This window comes from Argopecten irradians, chromosome 4 (assembly GCF_041381155.1).
Source record: "Argopecten irradians isolate NY chromosome 4, Ai_NY, whole genome shotgun sequence".
Lineage (NCBI taxonomy): Eukaryota > Metazoa > Mollusca > Bivalvia > Pectinida > Pectinidae > Argopecten > Argopecten irradians.
In genome coordinates this window covers 42,889,062-42,909,811 of record NC_091137.1, presented here as the reverse complement: position 1 = coordinate 42,909,811, position 20,750 = coordinate 42,889,062, and the positions used below count along the sequence as shown (strand labels likewise).

Sequence of the window (20,750 nt, the reverse complement as noted above, 5' to 3'; positions counted from 1 at the left end):
CGACAAGTATTTGTTGTTTTTCTACATCGAATAGAACGCAGCTGTCTGTTTACTGTAAAAGGGGAATTATGCGTGAAATGGAAAATTTTGCATCGTGTAAATATCCTTCAAAATGGAAATCTTCATCAATATTCTGTGAATTGTGAATAGAATAATCAAGACATCAAGATTTGGAGGTGCAAAATACTTTTTAATTCTTTCTGTAAACTTCAATAAGTTGATGAATACTTGAAATTGGTTTAGAAATTTTAATCTAAAATTGGCTGTAAAGTATTGCAAGGAACGAAGAATAAAATGATGCCCAAAGAGTTATGTTGACATACAGATTTGTCAATGTGTATGTTCAAAATATATTGGAATGAACGATTCTAATGAAATGATCTTGCAGAAAACATGCAAATCGTTTTTGATCATTTATCGGTTAATAAATGCTGAAGTTGGTTGAATTCTGGATGCGGTGCATAGCATAAAACTAGGCCAAAGTCTGATCGATTTAAACATATCGTGTATGTATGACCAGCATTCGATGCTATTCATCACCATTCACTTAGATGTATATGATAACCTGCGTCATTAGATCATAAGTAGTTGAGGATTGAGAGAGAACGCTATTTTAGCGTATTCTGAATTCTGGAAATTGCTTACTGGTATGACAATGCATGTTATATATAGTTCCATGAACTCTGAGTTCCGGAGCGGTTAAGTATCATACCAAAACATATATGGATATAATCTATTTCTGCCTATGTTTACACACTAAGTGATAAAAAAATCAGACAATTATAAATGTAAGAGTGAACTATGAATGAACGAATAAATTAAACCGTTTATTTTCACAAAAATTCTGACATATATACTATAAAACACGTTAGTTTCGTGTTTTAGTTATTTTCAACCTATTCGTGAATACATAAATTCACAATCAAGGTATCTTTCTAAAAATCGTGTAACCGTTTTATACAGTCATTAGCGAAACATTTAAACTCGCGTTCAGTTAGTATCTCTCGAACCGTGTTAATAACCATGCATGCGTTCCATATAAGCATTCTTAAATACACTTTGTACAAACGTACTGGTAGTGTTAGTAAGTCTTTTCCTGCCAAATGTAATTGAGAACACTGGATTTCTAAAATTCAAAAGGATGTAGGTGTAATTGAATACACATGAACTAAACTTAAGTTCAAATTCAAAATTTGTTTAAAAAAAAAACACAACACTACCATCGAATATAGCCCAAAAATTTAATACACTTGGCTTTTTCTGACAAATAGAGCGCAAATGTTTTTGAATAATTTAAACTTGATTTACATATACTTTTAATCAAAATACAACTGATCGATCTTTTATGACACTTGATTTTTATTGTCAAATAGGGAGCAAATATTTTATCAATCGCTTAAAAGACGCAAAGAGATCATATTATTTTAGAGGACTATGAGTAAAACTCACCTTCACACCAAAGAAAGAACACATGTAACGAAATCAATGACAATGTCAGACAACGAAACAATCTTCAACCACGACAACGATTTTCAAATTGCTTTGGATTAAACTTAAACATTGAGAACGCGTGAACATTATTTGGCTTTATCAGGTTGCATGAAGTTTGACTTGATTGTGTAGTCCCTCTTAAGATCCAGAAATATTTTCCCGTCCATATCTGTATAGTTTGTACATTCTTTTATAGCCGAGTTGGTCACCTAGCGACAGGAAACAAAAAAATGTGTGTTTTGAGGCATGGATCAATAACGATAAACGAATATACTGTAAACTAACTTATATCGATTTAGTTTCGCGGGCAATGAGAATTCACAGAAATGACCGTGAAAAAAGTTTATAATACATGCATAGGTAAAGTAGATTCAAACATGTGAAGTTGGTTTACAGTTCAAATCATTTTCATTGGTATAATATAGTACTGAGTGTATAGAGGTTGCACAACGAGTGGTTGTAGGATATGGAATTCATTACACACGAGCGAGTTATTTTTTTAAAGTTACAAAAGACACGACCTTTTACAATTTGTGACATGAATGTACTCAATATTTGAAAGATTTTTCAACATTTAAAATTGGCGAATTTAGAAGTAAAAAAGTGCACAACCCACAAATAAACCCTTTCATCGTTTTACACAATTCACCAGTTATGGCATATTAAAACAGATTGTGAGGTATATCTATTACCTGTTGTAGGGGTGTATACCGTGGATGATGGTGCTCTTTAGTCGGGTTGTTACTGGCTCTATTGTAAGCTGTTAGGAAGGCCCATCTCCTCTTAGTACTGGTGTTGTCACTGCTCGAGTGGATCAAATTACAGTGAAAGTACAGAGCATCGCCTAATTGAAGCAAATACAAGACTTATGTTTTACGATGTTTTGAAGAGTTTAGATTGACTATTGTAAACCTTTCTTTCACGTACGATTTAGTTTCGCAAATTTTGCGATCAAAGTAAATTTGCGAATGTTTTCTCCGCGAAAATTATATACTATACATTTCGCTTATGTTTTGAAATATTGATTGATATTTCCATTAAACTTTTTAAATCCACGAAAGTTAATATTCGCAAACTTGTTTTTTTCAAAAAGAGATCGCGAATTTATGAGCCACAAAGTTGGTTTATAATAAGTGGTCATGTTTTAAGTGTTAGAGCTAAATACAAATTCATCGTTCATTGAAAATATTTAATTAAATCAAAAATAAATGTGAATGTATGCAATATACAATGTATAGTGAAATAATGAAAGAGACATATCTAATTATGTCCTGTAGGGCGGAAATAATAGAACAATGCATCTTACCAGCCTCCATTTCGACGTAATGGTGGGGACATTGATGGGCAATCTCAGTTCGTCTCTCCTCATCTACAGCAAATTGTTGTTTCACGGGATGGTGCTGAATTCTTCCACACTTGTGTGAGCCACGTAATATCTTTGAGAAATAATGTTTAAGGAAACAAAGATAAAATGACATACTGTGTTTAACTATAAACAATGAAATTGAATGTTTAAGTCAATATTAAAAAACATAAATGATTGTAAGTTTACTATAACTGATGAATTAAATAATGTATTATAACTTTATGACTTGCTTACTTCAACCATTATAAACACACCAATTTATTTCAATGAAATATATAACAATTTTGTAAGTACACGTACAGTAAAACCTGCCTTAGGGACAAACTCTGTAAACAGACCAATTGCTCAAAAAGAGATCTCTCTTAGGTTCCCAAATAGCATCCTCGATATTCCAGGGGTTCCGATCACTTACGATCTCTACACCCCTGGACTATCTCATATTAAAACTGGGGGCAACAGAACAGAACAGATAATTCAGTCATTTGATGTATATCAAAAGAGCCGTATAACGGTACACTGTGGTCGACTGTGTGACTTTGATGTTAGGCGTCGCTCTCTCTGTAGTCTTCAAAGGAAATCTTTGCTGGCCTGTGATTGGTCAAATGTTTTCCGCTGAACTGCCTTCAATTTCACTATGAGATAGTCCAGGGGTGTAGAGATCGTAAGTGATCGGAAGCCCTGGAATATCGAGGATGCCCAAATAGCCGATTTAAACATAATTTTGACACATGTACAACGGGCTACAATGCTATGTTGAACACTTTTCATTATGTTTAGACAATTCTCACTGACCCACATGTTTGAAATCTACAGCTGACACTCTATGTCAATTCTCATCGCTATGCAATTGATTTGATTGATTTTGGAAAACTGACCACTATACCTGCAGACAACTATTTTCCTTCCTACATGGGTCCAATGCCACAAATACAGTCCCCATGTCTGGAAATAGGCATCCATTATGGTACCAGTACCTTATCGAAAAAACCATTCCAACATTAAAAACCTTAAAACGATCAGAAGGCATCATAAATATTCCATGGGTTACAATCACTGTCGTAATATCCATACCTGGACTATGTCATTCCAAATCTGCATTTTAGCAAGCGATGCCCAATTTCAAAGCCAAATCTTTTGATACATATTAATGGACCAAAATATTTATATATTTTTCGCATAAAGAACCTTCAGTTTTTCTGTTCTGCTAAGACAGAGGTGTATATCACGACAGTGATAGTAATCCCTGGATTATCGTGGATGTCAAAAGAGGATAAAAGAGATATTTTTTAGTGCAAACATGGCAAAATACAAAACCAGATTACATTAACTACTAAATTAAAAACCATTTGCTGCACTTTATACTTTTAATTCAAAAGATTTTTTCCAATTTTTGCATAGCTACTACAATAAGAACTTTGTATAAATATGTCCCTTTTTATTGATTTATAATTTAGATCGAATCAAAAACAGTATCTCACTAAAACTGAAAAGACCATCAAATAAGCAGGTTAATTTTGACGTACAATGCATTTTACAATTTAGATAAGAATAGATAAATCCATACCCATAGTCTTGGTGCCATACGTGTCTGGCCCCTACGCCGCCCTCCTTCATCATTAGCTTGGTATGATAATGATATATCTCTCCTCCGAGTAACTGTAATATTATTTCAGCATGTAAGACGTACACCACAGAGCTCATTTATGACGTCCATAAGACCATTATTATTCATATTTCTTATAATATTATTAAAGTTTGACTAGTGAAGTTCAAACATCAATGCCATTCTCTGATTTTCAATTCAAATGAATCCGTATAGTAAAAACTACAACTGAACAATATTGGAAAAGTAATGCCGCTAATATTTATCTTAATACGACACCTTACATATTAGACGGCAACCTTGACCCAGGGCTGGTCATGTGGTAATGTTACCCTATATTTACAAATGAAGTCAAAGCAAATATGATTTACAAATACATGGTTTATGCTATCATCTGCTCTTTAAAGTTTCTGTGATGTTTATCTTTTTATATTGTTCAATCCAGTAATGATCACAGGGCACGCATGGATGTACACAGAATAACCAAATACCACGAAAGTAGACATTAAGAAAGTAGCCAAAGTTTGGACTCTGGCACATTAGGAAACTAGCCAAAGTTTGGACTCTGACACATTAGGAAACTAGCCAAAGTTTGGACTCTGACACATTAGGAAACTAGCCAAAGTTTGAAACTCTGACACGTTAGGAAAGTAGCCAAAGTTTGGACTCTGACACATTAGGAAAGTAGCAAAAGCTTGGACTATGACAAGAGATTGTCTGTTTAATTTGTATACTTGACCTTCTCCATGACCCCTGCGACCTTCTTACTCCTTGCCACCATCCCAGTGACGTCTGTGCCCGGATGAGACCACATAACTTTATCGGTCTTTTTTCCTTCATACTCGGACTCCTATACATATATATAGAAGAAAAACAATATAACATAATCATAATGAATTGAAGTCACGACATATCAAAAGTTCAGCACACGATACCTCTAAATAAACAAAAAAACAGTGACTTAAGTAATCTTGGCATTCAAATCCCTCTTCTGACCAAAAGGCATTGATACCTCTTTCAAGTGAGAAAGTGAGTGAGAAAGTGATTTATTTTGTAATCTGTCTTTGTACTGTTATATAAATGAAAATGAAAATAATAATTGCTTCAAATGAAAAACGTTGTCAAATTTTGCTCACTAAAAGGACATTTTTGACTTAAGTTTGTTTCGAGAAATCAGGGTTAGAAAACTCGAACTTGATAGTTTCATACGTTGTCGTTATTGTCATTTGAAAAAAAAACCATTACCATAAATAAAACAGAAATTGCATTAGAAATTGCATTTGAAATGACGATTCATTAACAATTGCTCATCGTTATCTCTAGTGATATGATCCGTATGGAATTTGCTGGCGTTCTTTGCAGAAAAACAGTTAAGACTTTGCTTCTGGACGTGTACTCACATAGTATAGATATTTACTGATATCCGATCCCTTGATAGTTTTCTCTATCATAGACAGCTCCTCTTTGTCTAACACTCCCCTGATTCAACAATAAATTATAAAAATTACACATTATATACATATTACCATATGCACACTGCAATACATCGCAAATGTTAATGCCAAAAAAAAAAACAAAAAAAAACCCGAAGTTTCTTTCTGTAATATTTTTTTATGATGAGAGTAACATATGGACTAGTACCAATTGAAATTGCCCAAACATTATAATCATTAGAAATAACTGTCATATAATGCATTAAACCTTTCAATAAAACTGTTATTGTTGATAATTGAATGTTAAGTATAATTTTAGTTGTTCTTTACATATATCCAAATAATGCATTCATTGCTTGAGGGTATCTGCAACAGTCTTCCTCTTACTTATATATCATGTTTACTGTAAACAAAGTAATTTTTGCGACAGTTAATTTTTTCAGCACCAATAGAGAATACAATTCAATATTCACTCGGTATACAGAGTAGTGTAGAATAGTTTAACGTATACTGTAAACCAACTTTTTTTCGCGGCTATCAAATTTCGCGATTTTCATTTCAAAACAGGTTCGTGAAGATTAAAATTCGTGGATTTAAAATTTAATTAGACAGGAGGGGTATCACTTTTGGCCGTTTTACGGCCACTCAATGATAAGCATAATATTTTGCATGAAGATACATTAGGGTCAGCTGCATATTGTATGCTATTCAAAATATCTGATTTTTTCTGCGCTCATGGTAATTTCAGAGGTCAAAGGGTGAAAATTCACATTTTCATTGTTTAAGTCCTAATTAATTAAGTATTAGAATAGAGATAACATTTTTTGCAGTTTTTGTCTGAAAGTATTAGGTTTGTGAAGTTCAGTTCAGAAAAATGATGAAATATTAAAAAAGTAGGTCACAGTGACCTAGTTAAGCATTTATTCTATTTATAAGCATTAATAACTTCAATATTTTTGCTGAAAACTAGGATTTTTCAGACAATTATTAACTTGAAATTGATTTTAGGTACTGGATAAGAATCTTGACATGACCTGCTTAAGATGATTATATTCTGGGGTCACATTGGCTAGGTCACATGCATAAATTATGTCATATTCAATGAATGGTATCAATTGTCCACTAAGCATATGCTATTTTCCCGTGTTTTAAGCATGATTTTAAATTATTTAGACTTGTTTCATGAGCATAATTTCAAGCAACGCCTTCACTGAGGTAGGATGTTAGTATTATGCCTGCTGCCCCACTGTATGATTGTGAAAGGCGACTAAATTTGGAATCTTAATTTCGCGGTTATTGAAATGAATCATTTTTTCCAACCATTTCAAAGCTTTAGAGTAATGTTTAGCAATTGAATTGTATTTTGTCACGATATGCTTTAGATTTTTACATCCTTGGTCATCATTTGCTGGATCATGTATACAAATTAGGTCACATTCAATGAATATTATTGTCTTTCATTTAAGTATCATATAGATTTTCCATATTTAAAGCAAGTGTTTAGGTTATTTAATTTTGTTGTAAGCAAATAAATCAAGCAAATCAATAAATATGATGTAGATGGTAAATTGCGAAATTCGCGAAAGTAAATCGCACGCGAAAAAAAGTTGATCGCAAAATTAAATCGTCGTGAACAAGTCGCTTGGTAGAAATATGTGAAATTCAGTCAGGTGTCCAAAATTTATTTAATAGGTGACTAGGAGTTTCCTCTGGATGCAATAAGTTATCAACACGAAAAATAAGTTATTTACGGTACCAAATTTTTCATTGTATTCCCAAACAAATCACTCACCGAAGTAGTATGTATCCACGTTCATCAAAGTCACGTTTTACCTCCGGAGTGACTTCAAACTCTTCACTAAATGTATACTCTAAGATTAAAAAAAATAACTGGTCTGACACAGAATCCAAAAATGCAAGTTGCTGAATAATTTATTTACTGAAATCTATAAAGTTAGAACAGTGTGTCAATACCATAATATGGAAAATATTATCATTGATGCATTTATTATAGTTATCTCGGTTAAGTGATAAGGTTTTCTTCGTCATATTCACAACCGTACACCCAGAATATACACACTCAATCCATTCTTAATATGCAGTATTTTAAAGAATTAATTAAATAATTGCGGAAAGATGATCCTAAATCACGTTGTACAGTGAAGGGATTCTCAAAATAAAATCTTTGTCGATCGATGATGTTAATGTGAAATTCACATTGGTAAAACATTGCATAATATTGTATTACGTTGGTATTCTAACATAAACAATCTTTTTGTCTTACCTGCGATAGAGGACATCCTGGGGTGTTCAGTATACTTACTCCAGATGAACTATCTTATGTAATGGATATTTAGTGTGATATATTTAACCAATATTAGTATATAACCGATAAAACAACGGCCTAGTGTTTACCTAGCCGAGATAAATATGGACATGTACAACCATAATTGGACCGGAAAGTAGGTTATCAAGGCGAATATTCAATATCACGGTTGTCAGTTATTATTTATAATGTTTAGTTGCTTTTATTCGCAGCGATTTATTGCGCTATATTCAAGTTAATTTACTCGAACTAAAAGATATAATAAAACATATATGACTTATAACTGCCATCAAAACATCAAAAACACAATCGGAAACTTTTCTTCCGGGAAATTAACTACACAGTAGTTTTACATTTGTATTGTTCATAATACACATACCTGGTATGCTTACAGTTAAAACTGTGTCAATAATTCCATGAAATGTTCAATGTTGTTTTTATAACATGCTTAAAGTAATAGAAACAGAAAACAAATGTCCTTCCGAAACATATGGTTATTTCACCTAGTACATCTTGCCCAACGCGATTCTAATAATTTGTATGAATTAAATGATGTAGATATAGCTTTAATTTTCTTTACACTTTTTATTGAAAAGAAAAGGAACGTTTAATTCTTATTTATCCTGCAACTGTCCCACATACTGACCGATAACTACTGCCGGATAAACTTGTGCTTTATCCGTCAATACGATATGCTTTATCCGTCAATACGATCACGTGAATTTGTTCCATATCTGACGGCACTTTTTCTAACTTGACCCAGAACTTGAACCTTCCGGTGAATGAAACGTCATTCAGTCCTGCTAAAACGTGACGTCACATTCACCGAAATGACGTCATTTTTACGATATCGAAAATCTCGTATGGCGGTGCCGTCTTATTCTTGGCTCATGACAAAGGTATGTATTGTTAAGTAATTATTTAATGGTTATTTATTGTTATTTGAGTATTTTCATTTCCTTTCAGTGATATATCACACTGAATAGAATTACGGTGTCTGTTTGTGAATGCGCTTATTTATTTCCCACGGCAGTAAAAAGGAGTGCACTCTCATTCGGTTAAGTGAATGAATCTTTACCTCCGCATCAAAGAAGCTTCTCCCTTCGAGCGAAACAAAGTAAGGAACTGTCAATATGCTTTCGTTTTGAATGTCATAATGGTTGCAGGATAAACAGAATACACGGTTAGTATCTTACAATACAAGTTTTATTTTGGTGCTCGACACGGAAAGCCGAGATGACTCGGCAAAGCCTCGTCATCTCGGCTTTCCTAAGTCTCGCACCAAAATAAACCTTGTATTGTAAGATACTAACCATGTATTCTCTATATAATAATCACTGTTTCACTACTATATTTATTATAAAATAATTTTAAAAGACACGTCCATGGAATAATATCGTCTCATCAACAACTAATAATGTAGCAGAACAGGGATGAAGTGTTAATCAACAAGTATTGACCCTTGAGACTGTATTATCATCAAAAGACAAACATTTCAGCATGATTTCTCAATCAACTTTGTAATACTGCTGAAATGAAATTTTGACATATAAATGTAATGAACCATATTGATGCGATATTCAACTACTTAAAATACGCTGTATAAAATTAATGATTCATTGTTATTATTAAGGTGTATTAATTATGCATGAAGGTGTGATATTGGAGTGAATAATATCAGTGATACAAACTTTTCATGGATCTTCAGCTATCTTTCAGCCGATGACAAAATTCCTAATATCATGATAACGCTTATCATTCAAATCTTGTACGGTTAGAGGTTTTTTTTAAAGTGACTGTAGCTTAGTTTTTGTTTCTAGCATCACTGAAGATGTACTGCTTTTCTGGTATTAATGAAAAACAATAGAAAACAGAAACAACTTGGTTGTTTTGTCAAGCAGTACCAAGAAACAACTTGTTTGTTTTGCCAAGCAGTACCAAGAAACAACTTGTTTGTTTTGCCTAGCAATACCGAGAAACAACTTGTTTGTTTTGCCTAGCAATACCGATGGGTTCTTTAAACTTGATGTACGTGTTTGTATGTTCTAGCATCGTTGGCAGTCCTAGAAGTGACATAACAGATGCATGGTTTCCCTGGTAATCGAGTTCTAGAAAACAAATAGATGTCCTTAGCTTCATGATAAGTCCCAAAAGTACAAAACAATTGCATGTCGTCGTGGCAACACTGAAGCGTCATAAAAAGAAAAGCAATGGCACTGTTTACCTTATTGCTGTACTTGTCTCTGACAAGTCCTTTAGGAGCGAAAAAATTGCATGTCGCATTGTGATTTCATCAGACAAACAACATCTTGCACTTTAGTACAACACAAAGCTTTTCTAAATAGAGAATCATTTAATCTTTTTTAAAGCCGTTATACAAATCCCTTTATTAAAATGTAATGATATCCATTGCACAAACCTGTCCTCACGCAATACGAATAAATTTACAGTCTATAATATGTCATTAACTATTCGGTAAGATCGTTTTGTATCCTGGGTTCATAAATCGCTTGCCTTCCATGTCTGTGTAATTAGTGCACGACTTGATAGCAGAGTTTGAAACCTGTAAATAGCCATAGAAACGATATCATTATTATGCTGTTGTATTATTTCAATGCTATCAGTCATCAACAAAACATTACGAACAATATATGTACCTATACAACAGACATTTCCAGATGTGTTGAAACGTGACTAAATACATATACTGTACACCAACTAATTTTCGTGTGATTAAATTTTGCGTATTCCGCCGTCAATAACACAGGCAAAATTCCCTATCCTTAAATTGATGTTCATGGATTTTGGTCTTTATCAGGTCAAATGCTGGTTAATTTCTGATAAAACTAAGATTTATTGAGGTCAATTTCAGGTACGGAAATTATTGCCTGTATGTCGAATTAGCAAAAATAAGTTCCCATTAAATGTTTCAACAACAAGTCATAAAAAACGTTTTAACTGTAAATCTCCTTCAAAACTCGTTTGATATGAAAACGCGAAATTCAGTTGCCATGAAAATAAATTGGTTTACAGTAGAAGTACTTTCGCCCTTATACATAAACTCATCAAATAAAGCATCATTGACGTGGAAAAAACTTATTGCAGTGTATGTATTCGTGTGATGGATGCGTGCTTTATTAAACATTTGTATAGCAGCAATTTATAGTGGTACAACAGTGCACAATACTGTAAACGACACTAAGAATCGCTGTCTCATTACTTAGTTTATACACTAGTATAACAGATCAGGTGGCAATTTTAACAATTTCAGTAATAGGTGAATTTATTTCATCAGATGAACTGAATCAATCAGTATAACCTTGTGTAATTTTGTATACTGGGGGTGAGTGCGGTCTAGAGTCTGGTTGTTACTGGCCTTACCTTGTGTAATTTTGTATACTGGGGGTGAGGGCGGTCTATAGTCGGGTTGTTACTAGCCTTACCTTGTGTAATTTTGTATACTGGGGGTGAGGGCGGTCTATAGTCGGGTTGTTACTGGCCTTACCTTGTGTAATTTTGTATACTGTGGGTGAGGGCGGTCTATAGTCGATTGTTACTGGCCTTACCTTGTGTAATTTTGTATACTGGGGGTGAGGGCGGTCTATAGTCGGGTTGTTACTGGCCTTACCTTGTGTAATTTTGTATACTGGGGGTGAGGGCGGTCTATAGTCGGGTTGTTACTGGCCTTACCTTGTGTAATTTTGTATACTGTGGGTGAGGGCGGTCTATAGTCGGGTTGTTACTGGCCTTACCTTGTGTAATTTTATATAATGGAGTGAGGACGGTCTATAGTCGGGTTGTAACTGGCCTTACCTTGTGTAGTTTTGTATACTGGTGGTGAGGGCGGTCTGCAGTCGGGTTGTTACTGGCCTTACCTTGTGTAATTTTGTATACTGGGGGTGAGGGCGGTCTATAGTCGGGTTGTTACTAGCCTTACCTTGTGTAATTTTGTATACTGTGGGTGAGGGCGGTATACAGTCGGGTTGTTACAAGCCTTACCTTGTGTAATTTTGTATACTGGGGGTGAGGGCGGTCTATAGTCGGGTTGTTACTAGCCTTACCTTGTGTAATTTTGTATACTGGGGGTGAGGGCGGTCTATAGTCGGGTTGTTACTGGCCTTACCTTGTGTAATTTTGTATACTTGGAGTGAGGGCGGTCTATAGTGGGGTTGTTACTGGCCTTACCTTGTGTAATTTTATATAATGGAGTGAGGGCGGTCTATAGTCGGGTTGTAACTGGCCTTACCTTGTGTAGTTTTGTATACTGGTGGTGAGGGCGGTCTGCAGTCGGGTTGTTACTGGCCTTACCTTATGTAATTTTGTATACTGAGGGTGAGGGCGGTCTACAGTCGGGTTGTTACTGGCATTACCTTGTGTAATTTTGTATACTGGGGGTGAGGGCGGTCTACAGTCGGGTTGTTACTGGCCTTACCTTGTGTAATTTTGTATACTGTGGGTGAGGGCGGTCTATAGTCGGGTTGTTACTGGCCTTACCTTGTGTAATTTTGTATACTGGGGGTGAGGGCGGTCTATAGTCGGGTTGTTACTGGCCTTACCTTGTGTAATTTTGTATACTGGGGGTGAGGGCGGTCTATAGTCGGGTTGTTACTAGCCTTACCTTGTGTAATTTTGTATACTGTGGGTGAGGGCGGTCTATAGTCGATTGTTACTGGCCTTACCTTGTGTAATTTTGTATACTGTGGGTGAGGGCGGTCTAGAGTCGGGTTGTTACCGGCCTTACCTTGTGTAATTTTGTATACTTGGGTTGAGGGCGGTCTATAGTCGGGTTGTTACCGGCCTTACCTTGTGTAATTTTGTATACTGTGGGTGAGGGCGGTCTAGAGTCGGGTTGTTACCGGCCTTACCTTGTGTAATTTTGTATACTGGAGGTGAGGGCGGTCTATAGTCGGGTTGTTACTAGCCTTACCTTGTGTAATTTTGTATACTGGGGGTGAGGGCGGTCTATAGTCGAGCTGTTACCGGCCTTACCTTGTGTAATTTTGTATACTGGAGGTGAGGGCGGTCTATAGTCGGGTTGTTACTAGCCTTACCTTGTGTAATTTTGTATACTGGGGGTGAGGGCGGTCTAGAGTCGGGTTGTTACTGGCATTACCTTGTGTAATTTTGTATACTGGGGATGAGGGCGGTCTATAGTCGGGTTGTCACCGGCCTTACCTTGTGTAATTTTGTATACTGGAGGTGAGGGCGGTCTAAAGTCGGGTTGTTACTAGCCTTACCTTGTGTAATTTTGTATACTGGGGGTGAGGGCGGTCTATAGTCGGGTTATTACTAGCCTTACCTTGTGTAATTTTGTATGCTGGGGGTGAGGGCGGTCTATAGTCGGATTGTTACTGGCCTTACCTTGTGTAATTTTGTATACTGGGGATGAGGGCGGTCTATAGTCGGGTTGTCACCGGCCTTACCTTGTGTAATTTTGTATACTGGGGATGAGGGCGGTCTATAGTCGGGTTGTCACCGGCCTTACCTTGTGTAATTTTGTATACTGGGGGTGAGGGCGGTCTATAGTCGGATTGTTACTGGCCTTACCTTGTGTAATTTTGTATACTGGGGATGAGGGCGGTCTATAGTCGGGTTGTCACCGGCCTTACCTTGTGTAATTTTGTATACTGGGGATGAGGGCGGTCTATAGTCGGGTTGTCACCGGCCTTACCTTGTGTAATTTTGTATACTGGGGGTGAGGGCGGTCTATAGTCGGATTGTTACTGGCCTTACCTTGTGTAATTTTGTATACTGGGGTGAGGGCGGTCTATAGTCGGGTTATTACTAGCCTTACCTTGTGTAATTTTGTATACTGGGGTTGAGGGCGGTCTATAGTCGGGTTGTTACCGGCCTTACCTTGTGTAATTTTGTATACTGTGGGTGAGGGCGGTCTAGAGTCGGGTTGTTACCGACCTTACCTTGTGTAATTTTGTATACTGGAGGTGAGGGCGGTCTATAGTCGGGTTGTTACTAGCCTTACCTTGTGTAATTTTGTATACTGGGGTGAGGGCGGTCTATAGTCGGGTTATTACTAGCCTTACCTTGTGTAATTTTGTATACTGTGGGTGAGGGCGGTCTATAGTCGGGTTGTTACTTGCCTTACCTTGTGTAATTTTGTATACTGGGGGTGAGGGCGGTCTATAGTCGGGTTGTTACTAGCCTTACCTTGTGTAATTTTGTATACTGGGGGTGAGGGCGGTCTAGAGTCGGGTTGTTACCGGCCTTACCTTGTGTAATTTTGTATACTGGGGGTGAGGGCGGTCTATAGTCGGGTTGTTACTAGCCTTACCTTGTGTAATTTTGTATACTGGGGGTGAGTGCGGTCTAGAGTCGGGTTGTTACCGGCCTTACCTTGTGTAATTTTGTATACTGGGGGTGAGGGCGGTCTATAGTCGGGTTGTTACTGGCTCTATTGTAGGCCGTTAGGAAGGCCCATCTCCTCTTAGTACTGGTGTTGTCACTGCTCGAGTGGATCAAATTACAGTGAAAGTACAGAGCATCGCCTAAAATAGAATCAAGTTAAAATTTGATGTGAATGGTAAGAAAGTGACACAAGCTCTAAGGCAAAGATATATACCAAGCATGTCGAAACGTCCTATTTGAGTCGAAAATCACAAAAAGAAAACATTCAATTATTCTTTTAATTTCGTACATGAATAACCAAGATTATTGAAATGTTGTCTTTTTCCATGTATTTGCATTTAAAGAATGTCTAATTGTCCTTTTTTCCACTTTCAATAATTATAACAACTAACATACCACTGCACATTAACAGTATATTTTCCCGACACTATATTTTTGGCATCATGCATCTTTTGCATTCTGATAGCTTCAAATATACAGAGAGGAAGTGATGAAAAGACATAACAATCCTTTTTAGTGTTAACTTTAGAAGAAGAGAAGGGAGAAAACCAACTATTCGTGGTCTTCAGAAAAAAATACCATCCTTTATAATTGTGATACTAAAAGTAACTTGCCTGCATCCATTTCTATGTATTCCAATTGGCACTGTTCCTTTATCTGTTGTGTTCTCTCCTCGTCACATCCCATTTGACCTATGACCCTGTGATGGTCAAGTCGTCCACATTTGTGTGATCCTCTGAGGACCTATTTAAACTATGTTTATTAGAAACCTAATATTATCTGTATCTTTGACAAGCACAGGGACCTGGCACGAAAAATTTTAACCGACAGTATACATATATATATATATATATACTATAATATGTATACTGTTGGATAAAAAATTTCGTGCCAGGTCCCTGTGTTGACAAGTATGTATTTTAGTGGGGGGTTTTCAGCGGTCGAGAAAAACAAAGTAGTTTAGACGCAAAAAATGTAATTAAATAGGTAAATTGAATTATCCATTTCCTCTTTGATGAAACCTTGTATCATATATCGATAGATAGTTACGTAATTAATGCCTGCATTGATGAAACAAATTCTAAATGTAATTGTTTGTTTTATGCTGTGATATAAATCAATGGCATTACATGTGACCATTCCAATCTTAATTGATTGCTAAACCAAACCAGAGTTATAAATGATTTACCTGCAGACAGCTATTGTCCCTTGTACAAGGATCCAAGGCGATGAAGACGGTCCCCATGTCGGGGAATAGGTTGCCATAGAGATACCAATACCTGTCAAAGGGGAAATATTCATATCATAAACGTCATACTTTAGGCACACCATTAAGCACTTTTGTGTGTAAAAGTCGTTATTGTCTTTTATAAATATAAATACGCTCGTGTGTTAACGAATCAAAACGTTCGAGACGTGAATGCCCAATATCAATTGATATCATAGATTGCAGAGGCTCCTGATTGGTCGGATAAGCTTACCCATAGTCTTGGTGCCATACGGATCTGGCCCCCGTCCCAGCGTCCTTCATCATCAGCTTGGTATGGTAGTGGTACACCTCACCTCCCAATAGCTGGTCAAATAAACAGTTGGAATCAACAAGTTTCTTTTTTAATTCGAAATGATAATTTAATAATGAAAATGTTAATGAAGATTATTTTCTAATGTCCATGAAAAAGGATGAAATATTTGTATCACGCACTGTTGCTTACTATTGTTAAAAATGGATGCACTTCTGTCTTTTCGAAGTGGAGAATATTTAGGTTTAAATAAACCAGGGCGATATATTTTTTTCTTTAAAAAAATCCAACAAACTCGCCTTTTCCATGGTTCCAGCAATCTTTTCACTACGTGCCACCATTCCTGTGACGTCATTTCCAGGAAAGGACCACATGACCTTATCTGTCCGCCTGTCCCCATCGTGGGTATCCTTGGTAACAAAACGGGAAGTGTAAGATGTCTAACATTGTAAATATAATATGGTTGGAAACATCAGAAATATTAGTTACTTTTAAAATGTATAATTGTCAAGAGTACTGTCAACACTATTTAGTTTTTTTAATAATTCTAAATACTTGTTGTTTAATACCAATTTTTGTATTTTTTGAACATATCTTATCTTTTTTTATGGATTATTATTTAAGTTAAAATATGAAAAATGTGCTCATTAAACTTCTTTTACTCAAATCAAACAAATGCAAAAAGTGTTGCAATTAAACTATAGACCTATGTGTTACCAATGGGAAATACCCATGATACAAGAAACATGGTGATGCAAATGAGTTGAACAGAAGTCACAAAGTTTATCTACATGCTACAAGATCTTGACGTACATGTATCTAGGTGAATCTAATTACTTTTAGTCTTTAAAACGGTCTTTATCAGAAACCCACAAGTCACCGCTCTATCGTTTATGAAAAAAGCGATACCGAGTTGACATGTTTCCTGTGTTGATTGCAGGTCATTGCCATCTGGTTAAAGAACAAGGTATGGTAAGGGTCTTTTTTTGGCCCCCAAATCCGCTATTTTCAAAGTCTGTTATTTTAAGATGTGAATCTTGCAATTTGAATATTAACTACATATCTGACATATTTGATAGTGTTATTAACTTATTAGGTCATATAGCTGTTCTAGTTGCCATGTCAACCATTTTTATTATACATAAATTATGCAAAATGTGAAAATTTCATCAAAATTGGCCCTTTTTATGCAGTTTTTCATCTACTTAACATAGAGCGCATTCTAGAACAAACTTCATGTTTCTCAAAATGATGTATTCTTCGTGTCTGCTCATTCCCTTGAAATAAAAAGTTTGTTCTAGGTTGTGCTCTATTGTTCTTAAAAGAAAAACTAACAAAAAATATGCCAAAATTGAACAATTCTTCAAATTTGCATAATTTATGCAAAGTTACCATGGTTATATTGCAAAAACCAACTATCTGTCAACAAAAATATCATTAAGTTTTTATCAGGGGCGTATTCAATATTTCAAACGTAGCAACTGAATTTCAAAATACTTAATTTGAAATTTGGTAGATTAAGGGGCCAAAAAGAGCCATTACCATAGCTAGTCCTTTACATTGTGATAGTATCATTGTACTCTGAACACATTTCATTCTTTTGTGTTGGACTTACTAAGTACATGTGTTTAGTGATGGCGTCTGATCCAGTCAGTGTGTGTTCCACTTTTGATAGTTCATCTTTGTCTAGGACATCCCTTCGAAATAAATATTAGTACACTATAATCAGATAAACTGTAACGCATTTACACTGCGAACGTAAAATGTGGTATCACGAATTATTCTTGGATTCATATAGTTCAAGACTGAAAAATACCTTTTAGATGATGATCTCATTTTTCATGCGACGATTGGAATAAGGTTTTAATGCTCAATCTGTTTAAAAACTTTACGTCCTTTTCGATAAGAAATGGTAGTATTTGGAAATATTGTGCATTTATAAAATGCATTTTGGAAGTGCTAACTTACTTCAATAGAATATATCCAGTCTCATCAAACGCCCTCTTGACATCGTCCGTCACTTCAAATGTATCACTGAAGATGTACTCTGAAAGTTAAAATACCAAAATTTGAGGGTTTCGTTTTACAATATAAAAGGCTTACATAATACATATTTCTTGATTTTATTTGTATGATCGATCCGTTCGGACCATAAAACGAATCTATCCTTCTTCAAATGTTTTAACCTCGAATCTCAGAACGATCTCTGTTCCAATCAGTTGGCAATGGTAACCATTCAGTGTGCTCCAACGGTTGGCTTCCAGGTACTGTCCTCTGTCTCCCTCATCACACTCAACTAAAATTTGTTCAGTTACTTGGGCGAGCCTCTGTACCACTCGTCTACTTTCCAGGCTTATAGTACCCAGCGTGCTGAACAATCCCCAGATTGTACAGGAAAGCCCCTGCTGCACCCAATCTCCACTGGGAAGTTCTTGGCCTGCCATCGCCGCTCCCGACATTCTGTCTCTTCGTTCTTAACACGATTTTTCTAATTAAATTGCACATGTTTTTTTCTTTCCATCGTAAGTCAGCTCTACTAAGAAAAGCTTCTTTGTGCTCTTACACCACAACACATAGTTAGGGTTGAAGCTATTTCTGGAAAGATGCGCGTTAATGTCTTCTTCCATGGCTTAGTCATTTATCATACATGTGCTTCCTTTCCCCATTGGTTCCGGTACCGGCACACGCTGCACCTACTTCAGAAAACCAATAGTTACAATCTTCTTGCTTAGTTTCATCTTGATCTTCCGCTCTCGTTCTAGGGTGCCGTCTTAGTTCATCGTTGTGTGTCCATGTGTATTGACTTTGTGTTTAAACCGTCTGACAATTTGTAAAAAAAAAATGGTCCAACGTCCCTCACTTATCGAACAGCAAACATTCCGGGTCTGGTATCAGTGGTGTCTAGTGATGGAAGGGCGTCGTAGACAGATCGGAGCGGAAATTTCAGTTGGATTGGTGGATATAGCCAGGTCGACAACGCCCATTCACATTCCATCTTGTCCATACCATTTCGCTTCCCAGCTTCCTTTCTCACTATGCATCACACCTGTTCTCTCCCAGTTATCTGCTGTCTTCAATGGTTGTCTGTCTTTGCGTTGTCCCATGACTCTGTCTGCCTTGACTTACAGTTCCAGCTATATCTTTGTGTCGTAACCTGCACTCCACGTCCTCAACAGCTCTGATTGTTAGTCACTTCCTGTCTGTCCTACCACAGAGACCTGCCGTAGCTTTGATGTTCCGCTATACAATTTTACACCGAAGAAAGAAGGTGGTACTCCAAAACAATGCCTCAAATGCCTTATATTGTTCCTACGCCAATCTCGTACAGTATTATTTTCATGTAAGTCGAAGAGGCCATGCTGGAATACCTACGCCTTGAATATTCCTCATTTTCTCCGCTGTTTGACGCTCCAATCGTTTGATGCTGATAGTGTCTCGGAGGCTGTCATCATAACATTTGATGGGATTGTACATCCTTGGGTTTTAAGCTGGAAATGTTGAGTTGTATTTCCCTTACTGGCGACGAGGCTTAAATTGACTTCTGCTGATGGAAGAGCATGCTTGTCCATATATTGCCGTGTTTCTCAATGTAGACCCACCGAGCCTGGACATCATCATCGGTATCTGTAGTAATGGTAAACTTGTCTATAAATCATCTGCTTGGAGACTGAATGAATGCTCATCTGCATGTTTCCCCACAAATGCAGTGGTGGAACTATTTTCTTAAAACAGTCATCTTCCTTTCATAGTCAGAGTACAGTAAAATTTGTCTTAGTGGCCGCATATACATGTTTAAATACACCCTGCTAAATATGACCACATTCTCGGGATCCAAAATGTCCATAAAACTCAGTTTTACCTCAGTTACATATAGACCACTTGGCTGAAAATCTATTTTTATATGCCTTGGGTCGGCATCTGTATAAAGGCTGGGCTGTAGTTGAAGAACTGTTTTAAAAATTACTTGCGCGATAAATTGATTACATGATATATTCAATATAAATAAACCTTACCAAGATTTGATATAATGCTCTAATACTGCCTACAATGTACCAATATATAGATTCATATAGATAACATATCCACATTTCAGTTGAATATCAATATGTCTATCATATGATTATAGAATAATTACTTACTTACCTGTTTGACAAGACATTGTTTGGGTAGATATTCAATTATCAGCGATAGTCATATTAGAATGTGTGTAATACATACACATACACAGTACATTAAAGGAAGATAACGGTTAAGAACGCGATAAGTACAGGCAGTGATATATTGATATGACATGTATATATGTTGTGATGAACTTTGTATAAGGTCTTCTGCTTTCCCAATATTATACAATACAGTATTTCCAAAGCTTTTCCCGGGCTCTGTGCAAAACATGACTCTTTGCATTTGATTAATTTATGCGAGACCACCAAATTCTGAAAATATGCCTCCTTTTGAGCAAACTATGAAGCTCTCCTTGCCTATTGTCATTTCCGTGACCACGTGTGGTATCTTATAGAACTGGCTTGACCCAGAAAACATGTTGTCTTGTTATATTTTCCTTTTATTTGGACGAAGAAGCCAGAAAGACGCAGCTCTGTCTTATTTTTTACAATTATTATTGTATCAATGCCTTCAGTGTTGTCTTTCC

At 36.2% G+C, this 20,750-nt stretch overlaps 2 protein-coding genes across 2 annotated transcripts; both read right to left on the bottom strand.

The window, feature by feature from the left end:
* Positions 1–736: 736 nt before the first annotated feature.
* LOC138321751 (L-proline trans-4-hydroxylase-like) lies at positions 737–8,546 on the bottom strand. The gene is made up of 9 exons (XM_069265687.1): positions 8,178–8,546; positions 7,686–7,764; positions 5,861–5,939; positions 5,200–5,310; positions 4,422–4,513; positions 3,741–3,831; positions 2,798–2,927; positions 2,184–2,335; positions 737–1,700 (listed from the first exon to the last, which is right to left on the bottom strand). Exons 1-9 carry the CDS (start codon positions 8,191–8,193, stop codon positions 1,578–1,580), a joined length of 873 nt encoding a protein of 290 aa, XP_069121788.1. The 5' UTR covers positions 8,194–8,546; the 3' UTR covers positions 737–1,577.
* A 1,061-nt stretch (positions 8,547–9,607) lies between these two features.
* LOC138322523 (L-proline trans-4-hydroxylase-like) lies at positions 9,608–20,361 on the bottom strand. Its single transcript, XM_069266544.1, has 9 exons — positions 20,246–20,361; positions 18,071–18,149; positions 17,718–17,799; positions 16,402–16,512; positions 16,064–16,155; positions 15,772–15,862; positions 15,197–15,326; positions 14,571–14,722; positions 9,608–10,782 (listed from the first exon to the last, which is right to left on the bottom strand). Exons 1-9 carry the CDS (start codon positions 20,259–20,261, stop codon positions 10,684–10,686), a joined length of 852 nt encoding a protein of 283 aa, XP_069122645.1. The 5' UTR covers positions 20,262–20,361; the 3' UTR covers positions 9,608–10,683.
* Positions 20,362–20,750: the final 389 nt, after the last annotated feature.

What these genes read in the sequence shown, in the direction of transcription:
- LOC138321751 (XM_069265687.1), bottom strand. An exon ending in CGTGGATACATACTACTTCG is followed by an intron (nt 5,940 to 7,685) that starts GTGAGTGATTTG and finishes TTGTTGAATCAG; the next exon opens with GGGAGTGTTAGACAAAGAGG. An exon ending in TTACGTCGAAATGGAGGCTG is followed by an intron (nt 2,336 to 2,797) that starts GTAAGATGCATT and finishes TGCTTCAATTAG; the next exon opens with GCGATGCTCTGTACTTTCAC.
- LOC138322523 (XM_069266544.1), bottom strand. An exon ending in ACTGGATATATTCTATTGAA is followed by an intron (nt 17,800 to 18,070) that starts GTAAGTTAGCAC and finishes TTTATTTCGAAG; the next exon opens with GGATGTCCTAGACAAAGATG. An exon ending in GGGACAATAGCTGTCTGCAG is followed by an intron (nt 15,327 to 15,771) that starts GTAAATCATTTA and finishes TAGTTTAAATAG; the next exon opens with GTCCTCAGAGGATCACACAA.